Genomic DNA, 14,130 nt, shown 5'->3' with positions numbered 1-14,130 from the left:
CGTTTAAATCAGAGGACAGTGAGCTCTACAGTGCTGCTGATCTGAAGAGTGGAATAGGAGAGGCTAAGGCGGCTTTACAAGAAGAGGATCGAGAGCCACTTCGCAGATAATAACCCACGGCAGGTGTGGCAGAGCATTCAGAGCATCACCAACGACAGAGGACATGTAGCAACACCTGAAAGCTCAGACATGTCACTAGCAGAGGAGCTGAACAACTTCTTTGCTCCTTTTGAGGCAGTCCTCCACCTGCTTCAGCATCTATTGGCTTCGGCTCCTCTCACTGTCGAGCAGCATGATGTGAGACGGGTGTTCAGAACAGTGAACCCCAGGAAAGCTGCTGGCCCTGATGGAGTGCTGGGGAAGGTGCTCAAAGTCCGCTCTCACATGTCTTCACCTCCATCCTCAACCTCTCCCTGTCACAAGCTGTGGTCCTGTCCGGCCTCAAATCATCTACAGTCATCCCTGTTCCAAAGAAGATCTCTATAGACAGCCTCAAAGACTACCACCAGTAGCCCTCACACTGGTCATTATAAAATGCCTGGAGAGGCTGGTCCAACTTCACATCAAAGCCCTTCTCCCCCCCAGCCTTGACCCCATCAGTACGAATACAGGACGAACAGATCCACTGAAGATGCCATAGCCACCGCTCTGCATGCTGCACTAACACACCTGGAGCAGAGGGGGATCAATGTGAGAATGCTCTTTGTAGATTACAGTTTGGCGTTCAATACCATCATTCCTGACATTCTCACCATGCTGTCACACTTATGCTGAGTTTCCACTACGTGGAACCAGCTTGACTCAGGTACCAGGTACTATTCCTGAAGACCATTTCCATTACAGGATACTACTGACTTTAGAGTACTTGGACGTCATAGCGATGTGGTGTGCTACTTCCGTGTCTGCTCAGAGAGTTGCTGATAAACTTGTTCATTGCGTGTTGTCTCGTCAAGCTCATGCTGAATTTTTACATCTGAACCTCCTCGACCGACCATGGTGCAGTTTTGCGGGCTGTCATCATGTGGATTAACCTATCGCTATATTTACTGTCAACTTCCATATCTGTTTTTTGTAAAAGGGTCACAGAGACAACTCTCTGACCAATCAGTGGTCTGCAGTGTTTACATGTCACGCTTTAGTATCTGTTCCCCAGTCTTGGAACCTCAGCAGAGGTGATGTCAAAAAACTAGTACCGGGTACCAGATTCTAGGTCCTGTTTTGCAATGGAAATGCAAAAAGGCCGAGTCAAGTCGAGTCGAGCTGCTACCACGTAGTGGAAACGTGGCATTAGGCCTCCCCCCATCCACCTGCTCCTGGATACAAGATTTCCTGACAAATCTCACCCAAGCAGCGAAACTCGGCTCCTCCCTCTCCTCCTCCCATGCACTCAATACTGTCTCTTCTCAGGGCTGTGTGCTGAGCCCCCTCCTCTACTCATTGTACACACGTGACTGCACCCCCACCCACCCAGGGAACATCATCATTAAATTTGCCAATGACACTACCGTGTTGGTCCTGATGTCCGGAGGAGATGAAACGAACTACAGGAATGAAGTCCTGAAGATAACAGCTTGGTGCACTTCAAACAACCTGGAACTAAACATTACAAAAACAACAGAAATAATCATTGATTTCTGGAGGGGAAAAAAATTACCCCATCCCTCTTATATCAACGGTGTCTGCGTGGAGAGGGTCCACACTTTTAAATTCCTGGGCAGTGTCATCTCTGGCGACCTCTCCTGGTCTTCAAACACTACTGCAGTGGTCAAGAAGGCCCAGGAGCAGATCCACTTTCTGAGAGTACTCAGGAGGAACACTCTGGAGGACAAGCTGCTGGTAACCTTTTACAGATCCTGCGTTGAAAGCCTATTGACATACTGCATCTCAGTGTGGTATGTTAGCAGCACTGAGGCAGATAAAAAGAGGCTACAGAGGGTGGTCAAAATCGCACAGAGGATCATCGGTCACCCTCTGCCCTCCCTGAACTCCATCTACACCTCCCACTGCTCAAACAGAGACAGAAACATTGTTTGGAACAGCTCACACCCAGGCCATCATCTATTCAACCTGCTTCCCTCTGGACGGCGCTACAGGTGCATCATGGCCAAAACAAACAGACTAAAAAACAGCTTCTATCCCAAAGCCATCACAACACTGAATGCAAATATGAATTGAGTTTACTCATTACATACAGAGTTTATTTATTACTTTTTATTTACCATCACACACTTGCACTGTCACTTTACTCAAATTGTTTATTGTTACTGTATTGTCTGTTGTTACTGTTATTGTTTTATGTGGTCGCATTTTAATTGTCCATTGTTACTTTTATTGTTTTATGTGATCGCACTTCAACATTAGCTTTTAATCTCGTTGTACTGCCGTGCAATGACAAATTAATTCTGATTCTGATTCAAAATACAGACAGTATACACCTAATGATTAAAACATCATTATTATGGTGATATGACTCTTCCTGTGCATTCAACACAGGTTCAAAATCTCACCCAAACTAAATGAAGTATTTACAGTAAGTGAGAGTTTGTCTGAAATGTATAATCTCCTGCTTCCTGGGCAAAAGTTTAAGAAAAATTATATCCATACAAATACCAACAGAATGTGGATATTGTCCAAGTCTTTGTGTACATTTTTTAAAGTGATTTTTTTCATTATCATTCCAGACAGATAAAAAAAAAAACAAAACTCCAGAAATAATTGTGTATCACTTTTAAAACGAGTCACAAACATGTATTTTTCATAGCAACACAATAGATATGACACTAAGAACAACTTTATATCCGAGTAAATCTGAGTACATTTTGGCAATATTATCATTTGGAAAATATATGAGTAACATTTCTAGTTGTAACCAAAAACACACAAGATATTTTAAAAAAAACCAACATTTTTTTTTAAAGCTTATTCATAAAATATAGTCATTGAAGTACATGAAAAAGGGAATACATGGTATATTATAAATAACTTAAAGAAGTTCAGTATACAGTCCAGTAAGCAAGTCATATTTGTGATGTTCTACAGTATAAAGAGAGGAAAAGTATTGAGCTGTACAACACAACAGGGCCTGTGACAAGTACATTTAGGGTTTCATTGAGCTCATCCAAGCCCCAAAATATACACCACAGGTCACACATGAGTTCCTACACAGTAATTTTGTTTTGCCTTCTCATTTTTAATACTTTTTTTAGAGATTCTTTGATTTCTTGAGTGTGTAAAACATAAATGATTGGGTTCAACATGGGAGGGAAGACAGAGGTCAGAGACAGGTTTATGATTCTGGCATTTGGGTGCATTTTTGACATCATAGTAAATGCTATTAAAATTGGGAGAAAATACATTGCTACTAATGAAAGATGAGCTGTGCAAGTTTTAAAGGCTTTGAGGCTCTCTGAAATGGTGGATATTTTTAATAAAGCATATCCAATAGAGCCGTAACTTACTAATATGAACATCAGTGGAAGCCAAAGGATAAGAATTTGACATATATTTCCTATTATGTGGCTCGGAGTAAAATCATTGCAGCCAAGTCGGTACATTGGTCCATGATCACAGTAGTAACTATTAATGACCACAGACTTACAGAAAGAAAGTCTTGTGAGAAGACCAACTGCAGTCAGTACAAGAGAAATGACATAAATCCAGAAAAAGGTAATTAAACGCAGCATGAACTTGTGAGTCACCTTCATATGATAGTGAAGCGGATCAACGATAGCTATGAGTCTGTCCACAGACAGGGCAACCAGAGTAAGAGACTGCATTGAAATGAAGGTGAAGCAGAAAAACATGAAACTCAAGCAGTCATTGTAGGGGATGTACTGATGGTTAAACATAAAGATATCCAGAAGCTTCGGCACCAAAGCAGAGCTACCCATCAGATCCACAAATGCAAGGTTAAAAACTGCAATATATTTTGGAGTTCTCAGGTTATGATCCAAGTATATCACAGCCATCACAACTGTATTTCCCACCACAGACACAATGTAAACAAAAAAGAGAAAAACATAGTAATACTTAATGTTTGGGATACCAGAAATCCCACTAATTATAAAATAAGCAGGACGCACAAAAGTAATGTTTCTTCCCAGAGCAGAGTTGAAGAAGTTCATAGTAAAAGTTAACCTTTGTGCTAAATGGTACCTCCTCTCCTGTATATGAGTTCTGTTATTCTCTTTTGTTTCCAAGCTGTAATTTGTTTCAGCAAGACTGACTCTGAAGTGGAACAGCCCTGTTCTACCTTCGTGTTATATAGGTTAAAGACTGATCCCCTGTGTCTGTGACTTGTAAGTTCATCAACACCCCACCCACTTTCATTCCATAAACATAAATTCTCACACCTCATAAATTATAGACACATCTGTATATTAAAAGTTTGTGGTACACCTAAAGTATTTAACACATTTTAATGTAGTTCTTTTATTATTTGGGATTATATTCATGTTCTGCCATCTTCACACCCTACATCGTAAAATCATAGTCTACTTTCTAGTATATGACACAAACTGAACTTATAGATATAGAATTAACACTACTTTGGTTTGAAAAAAAAAATTAGTCACATAAACAGTGCTTGAATTTTCCCTATTTTTGCATAAATACAGTTGTGGGAAAAATATTAGACCATCAAAAGTCATCAGAAACAGTGGTTATGCAATCAAGTACTAACTCCTGCATGTATCATGTGACTAAAACAGACAGTAAAGAAAACATAGAATGCCTAAAAGCACTGTTTTTGCACTGTTAGCTACTGATGAAAGAACTGAAGTGATTTTGGTTATTATCAAGAAAACATGGAAAATGGATAGATATCAGCTCTGAAATTAAACTCTTATGAGCTATTTTTGTTGTTATCATTATATTTGTCCAAACAAATGTACCTTTAGTTGTACCAGGCATTAAAATGGACAAGAAATTGAAGAAAACAAGGGGGTGGTCTGATTATTTTTTCTGCAACTGTATAAGACAGAACATGATCAGATTATGGGTCAAAACACAGTAATGTCCCATCAGAGAGCAAACTTTAATTGATTGCCATTCCAACATTTATTTCAGTATAAAGTAGCTCCTTGTTTTGAATAATCCCTTATGGTTCAACTAAAGCAACAATGAATTTAAAAGTAAAAAAAGTTTTTTTTTAGAAAAACTAATCTGTCAAATTATCTCTAAAATGTCCCGTCAGAGAGAATTCGAATACTGTGTTTTGACCCTTATCATGAAATCCAAAAACTAGATAAAGACACCCAAATGAACATATTTAAACTAAAGCATTGTCTTTTTCATGTGGGCTATTTATTGAGGAAAATATTTCTATAGTGCATATTTGTGTGACAAAAGTACGTGAACTTCTGTTTCTGTTGTGATGGGATTGTGCTGTGATAACTGCAGTTAAACAAGTCTGGTAACTTAGATTAGATTAGATTACATTTGATTAGATTAGACTTTATTGATCCCACAATGGGGAAATTCATTGGTCAAGGCTGCAACAGAATAAAGTGCAAGAAAAAAAAGTACATCCATGAGAGACTGATCTCATGAAATTGCGTCGTATGTCATGCCAGTTCGTATGGCATTTGGCGTGCTATACGTATGCATTTTCGACCTTTCACGTTTTATTCAATGCCATTTGATCACGCGTCAATTTATGCCAAGATCTCCAGTTCACATAACCTTAACTCCTAACCCTAACCTTAACCCTCAGTGCATGGTATTTGGCACGGCATGAACATACACGCCGGAAGCTTATAACGTGTACAGATAACACCCAAATTAAAAGTGGCGTGTATATTTATGGGAATTCATGATATTCTGTTGTGCATAAGGATAGTGCAAAAGCAAAATATATATACATATATATATATATATATATATATATATATATATATATATATATATATATGTATGTATATGTATATGTATATGTATGTATATGTATGTATGTATGTATGTATATGTATATGTATATATATATGTGTGTGTGTATATATATATATATATATATATATATATATATATATATATATATATATATGTTTACACATTTGGCAGACGCTTTTTTCCAAAGCGACTTACAGGGGAAAACCAATTAAATCACTCAATCAATCAAATTTTATTTATATAGCGCCAGATCACAAAAAAAGTTATCTCTTGACATTTTATATATAGAGTTGGTCAAAACCAGACTCTAAGTCAATTTACAGAAACCCAACAGAATCCTCCAGGAGCAAACACTTGTGACTGGTGACAGTGGCGAGGAAAAACTTCCCTTTAACAGCAGAAACCTGGAGCAGACCCAGACTCCTGGAGGATGGCCGTCTGCCTTGACCAGTTGGGGTTAAAGAGAGAGAGTAGAGAAGGGGAAAAAGAGAGAGCGATAGAGATAGAGACTGGGGGAGAGGGGGAGAATGGGGGAGTAGGGGGAGACACATGGAGGCGGTTGAGGATGAGTGAGTGGTGATGATGAGGGCAGGGAAGAGGCCGGACCACCGCAGCAGGTCCAGAGATAATCCTGGAAGAATCTGTCGTTATCCTGGGAAAAACCTTATTAGAATATTTAAAATGGAATGTTTGAAAGTGCTAGGATAGGAGGTGCTCTCGGAAGAGCTGGGTCTTCAGGAGCTTCTTGAAGATAGGCAGGGATGACTCTGTTCTTGTAGCACTTGGTAGAGCGTTCCACCAACGTGGAACGATCCATGAAAAGAGCCTGGATTGTCTTGTACAAGGTCTGGGGACCACCAGACTACGTTCCCCAGATGAGCGGAGTGGTCGTGGGGCGACATAAGCTTTTATTAGTGCACCTAAGTAGACAGGAGCAGACCCACTGAGAATTTTGTAGGCTAGGATTAAAGATTTGAATTTGATGCGGGCAGCTATGGGTAGCCAGTGTAACTCAATGAGTAAGTGGGTGACATGTGCCATTTTAGGCTGACTGAAGACCAGATGCGCTGCTGCATTCTGGACCATCTGTAGTGGTTTGACAACACAAGCTGGGAGGCCCATTAGAAGAGCATTGCAGTAGTCAAGACGGGAGATAACCATAGTCTGCACCAGGAGCTGGGTGGCCTGTTCGGTTAGGTATGGCCTGATCTTTCTTAGGTTGAACAGAGTGAAATGGCATGATCGGGTGACAGAGGCAACGTGATCTGTGAAGGTCAACTGATTATCAATCATGACTCCCAAGTTACGTCATGATTGATAATCATATATGTATATATATATATATATATATATATATATATATATATATATATATATATATATATATATATATATATACATATATATATTTACAGTAATAAAAAAATAAAAACCTATACAGACTATATACATATTGATAGAGGGTAAATTGCACCGTTAGATAGTACTGATGGGACACAAACAGAACAGGGCTACACTGTTTTGTTGTACTGACAGCGATGGAGTTCCTTTTCCTCCATTCTTTTTCACACAACAGCTTTACATCAGGAATGCTGGTGGGCTTCTCCACATGAATTCTAATTCCAGGTCCTTCAATAACATTTCAGACTCTATAGCCAGACTCTACTGATGGTTTTGTCACCATCTGCAGCCTGGTGGGCATCAACACGTGTTCTACTGATGTCATCAGAAATCACCTTTTTGAGCAACGGTAAACTTCAACAAAGCTGTGTTTAAAGATTAGGTTTTCACAGTTAGATGCAGATTTCTCTTTCCTTAAACAGGGCAGGGCTGTCTGTCATCCCATGGATCCATGTTTTAGGTCACATTTGTTTAAAAACAGAAAAATTCTATAGGGGGCTTTAACTTTCAAACACCACTGTGTACTTTGTTTGCACCACTTTGTCAGCACAGAGTGGTCCATCTGGTCCAGCTGACAAATTCCATGTCTTTAATGAATACAAACACACAGTGAATTCCATCCATTGCAGTGCTGATGAATTACAAATTATATGTTTATAGTTTTTACCCCTGGCCACACTGGCCGTAGGGTGTTGTCATCAGTTGGTTGTCCGTCTGTCCGTCCGTCTGTTTAAAAACCTTAGCATGCACTGATAGTCAGGACACTGGGGGCAGTAGTGTACCTGAGAAGTCAGGCCAAGGGTTTTCAAACGCACACGTTATTACCTCTGCCAGGAAGTATTGTGATCACTTTGCTTTGTGTGTTTGTTTGCGTGTTTGTTTGTATGTTAGCAAGATAACTCAAAAAGTTATGGATGGATTTTCATGAAATTTTCAGGAAATGTTGATACTGGCACAAGGAACAAATTATTAAATTTTGGTGATGATCGGGGTGGGGGTGGGGGCCAGATCTGTCTTGGCGGAGGTCTGCACTCTCTGAGTGCTTTTCTTGTGTTATTATTTGCGGCAACTTTGCAGACCTTTAATGGAATTGACCCTGTCTGTGGAAGAACGACACTTCTGTTGACCCCCTGGCATGTGATAAAGGACACATTCTGGTTAACAGAAGGGTTACACAACCACAAAAGGGTTTAGGTACTCATTATGTAAGTTCAATCATCTTGTTGTATTTTTATAGTCAGATTACTTTATTGCTTTGTGCTTTCTGTTCTGGCAGAAGAGTTTCTTTACTACATACTTGTATAATTGACATAAATGCTGTAAAAAGAAGCTTGAACTTCTAAAAGGGAGATGCCATTCAAACAGTCATTCATATACACTTGTCTACTAAGACTAAAGAAGTTAACTTTTTTGCTGTTTCTTTCTGTAACTGTTTGTTTCCTTCAGTTCTCATGAGTAAGGACCCCATGGCTGAACTGTTCTTGACTCCCCAGTTGAATGCCAGAATAACTCTAACTAATGAGGTTGTTAATGAGATGTTTGTCGGTGTCGCTCTTGCAGGATGATGACACATCCAGTACAGTCAGACAAACAGTTTGTCCCAAACTGCACAGGTCACAGTAGAGAGGAAGGAGAGTGACATCGCCTAATGGAGCTAAAAACAGCTTGTTTGTCTTATGTAGATGTTGTGTAGTTACTCAGCTACATTAAGATGAAAACTTTATTTCATGTACACAATAATGTGTATTACACTGTATACTACTGTACACTGATGTCCATACAGTTGGAATAATTTAGTTTATTCCTATTTATACACATCAGTGATCACCTTTGACCTGGTGCAATGATTACAAACTGAGTTCCAGTTATACTTTATCTGTTAAGAATAAATCAACAGTATGTGCGTTTGTGACACAGAAACACACATACACAATACTTGCACAGGAACAGAGCAAACATTTGGTACTGACAAAAGATAAACAGTGCACTGTCCATGTAGGCCCAAATATACAGAGAATGGATTGAACTCCCTAATTATGCAGGAAACAGGCTCTCTTGGCCTAATTCTACAAAGGTTTTTATGCTGATGAAATGTTGCAAAAACACATCTATAAAATGTTCTGCCGACTTCTTTGTACAATATGACATTACTTTGCAACAAAATTTCTGGTGTTTTTGGTGGCAAAGACACTGCAGAAAATTCCATACTTGGCAGTTTTTTTGGGAATTACATGATATCTTTTGGTTTGATTTTCACTGGTTTGGGGGCCACAAAATTCATGCAGTCCTTTTGTAGAATTGGCTTTTATTTTGTTTAGTATCTGTCACAAGTGAGCCAATTTTTCACATTAGTATTCAGTTTTTTCTTATAAAAACACAATTATACACCCTCCAGCTGGTGAGAGCTTTTAAACTAGTAACGCTATAGTCATACATCTACTATTCTCATACGAAACTCACATTAAATTCAGTGTTTTCTGGAAATATTATGACACTTCATCAATCACTCATGTGATAATATCATCTGGCTAAAATATGTTAGGCCAGTGTTTTTCAACCTTGGGGTCGGGACCCCATGCGGAGTCACCTGCAATTCAAACGGGGTCGCTTGAAATTTCTAGTAATTGATAAAAAAAAAAAAAAAAAAAAAAACAACTTACTAATAAAAATATATGGTGAGTTGAGAGAGACAATAGCAATACATAAAAAACATGACAAAGTCTGAAGCTTAAACTGCAGCACTGTGGTTCTGTTTATCTTTCAAATGTTCATTGTGGTCGGTTTCAGATGCTGCAGCTCTTTCATAATTCATAGTTTGAGTTCTTGTTTGTTCAGTATTAATTGTCAGCCTTGTAAATCCAAGCTGGACTGACTGTACATATCCTGACCAAGCAAAATCAAATTCTCACTTTGTGCAGTAATCTACACCTGGCTTTTCTGCCTCCGTCCATAATAATATTCATCATATAGACTAAATGTCATCTAAAATTAACATTTATTTGTAACATAGTATAGCAAACTATTACATGATCAAAAACAAATTAATTTTAGCAAAAAAATGTCTCTGTTTTGAATGTCTGGGGTCACCAGATATTTGTGATGTTAAAATGGGGTCACGAGCCAAAAAAGGTTGGGAACCACTGGGTTAGGCTTAAAGTAATCAAATTACCCACTCTAGAGACAACTGATTATACAGGTAAAGAAATCTCTGAACTCATACTAACATCATGGAACATTACCCTGAGGGATCTATTATTTAGATATTGTTGCCAAATTAATGAAATTAGCTCCCTGGGTATATTACAGGACTCCCACTGAGACGCCTACACTGAAAATACACAACAAAGGAAAAAATGATGGGTCATGCATCGTCTCCCTCAGGCCTACATGCACCTATTCATTAAACCGTTTGACATTCTATACAATAAAGCCTGATAATTGGTCTCTTCTGGGAATAAAACATCTGGCCATCTGCTGATGTGCTGCAGTTTTTATCTGATCCCTAAGAAAAGCACAGCACCCTCATCTGCACAATAAGATCAATTAGAAGTCATTATTTTAATTATCAACCAGTGAAACGGGAAATAAATTATGTTTGACTTGATGTTATCAGGAAAAAGTGATTAGTCATATTTTATATTTTAGAGAACAATGCAATTGTTGTATAATGAGTTATTACAAGGAGCGTTAGGATATGTTATCAAGAAATAAGCATTTTTCATTTAATAATTTATTCTCCACAGTGCACCATTACAGTAATGGATGATAGTGAGTGGTTCAAACTGGCACAAATTCAGGCCTTTCAACTGATACTGAACTGTAGATCAGCTAAAAAAAAAGATTTAATGCATTAAAATTTGAATTTGTGTCCAATATTGACAGAGGAAACTTTGACATGACAAGAAATATATAAAGGCCTTAAGATTTTTCCCAGAAGCACACTCATATTTCTCAGTGAAACCCTTGTTAAGAAACTGAGTTAATGTTAAAGACACTGTTAGCTGTATTAGCAAAACATGGCTTTTGGATGGACTTTTATTCATTATAATAAACACAGGAAAAGGATTTGAGATATTTACTCAGTCAGTATAATTTAATATCTCTATTGGTCTATTGGCCTCTCTCTCTCTCTCTCTCTCTCTCACACACACACACACACACACACACACACACACACACACACACACCTACACACACACACACACACACACACACACACACACACACACACACACACACACACACACACACATACACACAGCTGAATATGAATGAAAATAATACCTATTCATCTTATTTAAGACATTTTAAAGTACTGACACATATTCTAGTTACCACCTATGTATACTGTAAAGGTAACTAAATACGTCTGTATACATGTACACTACAACTGCACAATATTAGACACAGCACAATAGTACTGGTAGTACCACAAGTACAACCAGTATTACATGCTGTGTCCTACTAGTAGTACTGACAACAGGTGCTATAAATAGTAATAGCAGCAGTGGTTGATACGATAATACAAAACTAAGAATTTACTATTATTTTTGTTATCTTTTCAGTTTTTTTCTTCGTATTTTTTATGGTAGTTTACTCTACCCTACTTGCCATTAATATATTCTATTTTACATTTTATACTGTATTTTCTTATGCTAAAACCGAGACCTGGGTAATTACATTTCATTCTATTATGTACCATTGATCGAATAATAATAAAACTGAATCTGAGTCTGAGACAAGTAGTAATAGCAGCAGTGTTTGATACAATAATAGCAGTAGTAGAGGCAGCAGTAGTCATTGCAGTGACAGGCTTTACACTTTATTGAGATCATGAAAATTCATAAAGTTAGTGAACAGTGAGTTGGAAGAATAGTTTGAGAAGTCAAAACAGCCTGGAAGTCCATCATAGATTATTGCGTCAACATGATCTTACTTTTTCCAACATGACAAACAGGTTTGTCAACCTTCCCTCCAGGCAGACCCAGGGGACCCCAACCATTATCCCACTGTGCCCTTCCACTGGCCCTCAGGGGACACCCACTCTGTTTTTCCACACAGGTCCCACAGGATGCCAGTCTTGCACCGACCTGTTATGACTAAACTGAATAATTGTTCCTGCGAGAGTTCAGCTTCCCTTTGCCCTGAACACATACAAACACACAAATATTTACCACACATGTGGTGCAACTTACTGTAAAAGTACACTTGTGTTATTTTAACTTTAACACATAAAGAAGTTTCACTATTTTCAGTTCACTATGAGCTCAACATTTCTGCATTTAAATGAAATGTACATTAATTATTGATCTTGCTTAATTATATTAGGTTACTATAAAGTGGAAACAGAATAACCACCAGCTGAATTGGTCATACAAGCAATGGATTTTTTTTTTTTTTTTTTTTTTTTTACAGTATTAAGGATAAACATACATTTCAACCTCAATAATTTTTTTATGAGAACATCTTAAAACTTAATTATCTAGGATGGACTAGTATCATAACTCATCTATCATAACATATCTATCTATCTATCTATCTATCTAGCTATCTAGCTAGCTAGCTAGCTATCTAATGCTGCCTGTCTGCTGGCAAAAAATTAATTTTAGCCAAAAAAAACAAAAAGAGGGTAATACGAATCCTTTATTTACTTCAGTTTTATTTCGACAGGGCAGTGTAAATTGACATCAAAATACAACAAGACAGAAAAAAACAGTTAAAATGAGGCTTACACTGTCAGGGGTTGACAGCAAGGGTATATCCCCGAAATCCCCCCAATCCTCTGCTATAAAATAAAGAAAAAAAATGACACAATGTACAAAAGATACCAACTTAATTTTGGACGATTGATATGAACCAAATTTGAGCTTGCTGATGTCAGCATATCAATTGCCTCTATATATGTGCCAAGTTTGAAGTAAATTGAAACAAAATTGATGTTTTTATACACATGCAAAATTTTGTCGATTATCAGTAAATGGGAAAAGATTGTAAAAGTTCATTAAAAATTTGAACTTTGACCTACTTTTCCCAAAATGCAATAACATCTATTCTGGGTTACTGGTAATCTATAAATCAAATTTGGTATTTATTCAGTAGTTTTGCTGCTACACACATTTGAAATTCCTCCCATTATATGTGAATGGGGGGATGTTAAAAATTCATTAAAAAAAAAAAGAGAGAAGTTTGACCTACTTTTCCAAAAATTTAATGAGATCTACTCTGGGTCACTGACAATCTATAAACCCAATTTGGTATGAATTCAATCAAAAGTTTTGCTGCTACACACATTTGAAATTTTGCTCATTGTAAGTAAATAGGGGGAAAAAAAATATTTTCAAAATTCATAAAAATGTGAACTTTGACTGCGCTGTTCCCAAAATGTACTGAAATCTATTCTGGGTCACTGACAATCTAAAAATCCAATTTGGTATGAATTCAGCCAATAGTTTTGCTGCTACAGACATGTGAAATTTTGCCCATTATAGGTAAATGGGGAAAAAAAAGATTTTAAAAATTCACAAAAAATGTGAACTTTGACCTACTTTTCCCCAACATGTAACCACATCTATTCTGGATCACTGGAAATCTATAAACCCAATTTGGTATGAATTCAACCAATAGTTTTGCTGGTAGAACGTTAACAAAGAAACAAATCGAACAAAGAACAGTACCCCTTGCCTCCCCTTCGGGGGGACAGGGTAATACTGTTGGTGACAAATGGATTTAAAAAAAATAAATAAATACAATCAATCATTTCCTTTCCAGGCTAGCTTTACTGTACCATAACATAATTTTGCCTAAACATCTAATGCAGGGGTGTCAAACTCATTTTAGTGC

At 37.7% G+C, this 14,130-nt stretch overlaps 1 protein-coding gene across 1 annotated transcript; it reads right to left on the bottom strand.

Moving 5' to 3' along the window:
• Positions 1-3,158: 3,158 nt before the first annotated feature.
• Positions 3,159-4,124, bottom strand: LOC115432584 (olfactory receptor 1361-like). Its single transcript, XM_030153496.1, has one exon. The coding sequence runs from the start codon at positions 4,122-4,124 to the stop codon at positions 3,159-3,161; it is 966 nt and encodes a 321-aa protein (XP_030009356.1).
• Positions 4,125-14,130: the final 10,006 nt, after the last annotated feature.

This window comes from Sphaeramia orbicularis, chromosome 14, assembly GCF_902148855.1.
Source record: "Sphaeramia orbicularis chromosome 14, fSphaOr1.1, whole genome shotgun sequence".
Classification (NCBI taxonomy): Eukaryota; Metazoa; Chordata; class Actinopteri; order Kurtiformes; family Apogonidae; genus Sphaeramia; species Sphaeramia orbicularis.
The sequence above is the reverse complement of the archived record's forward strand: the minus strand, read 5'-3'. Positions and strand labels throughout refer to the sequence as shown.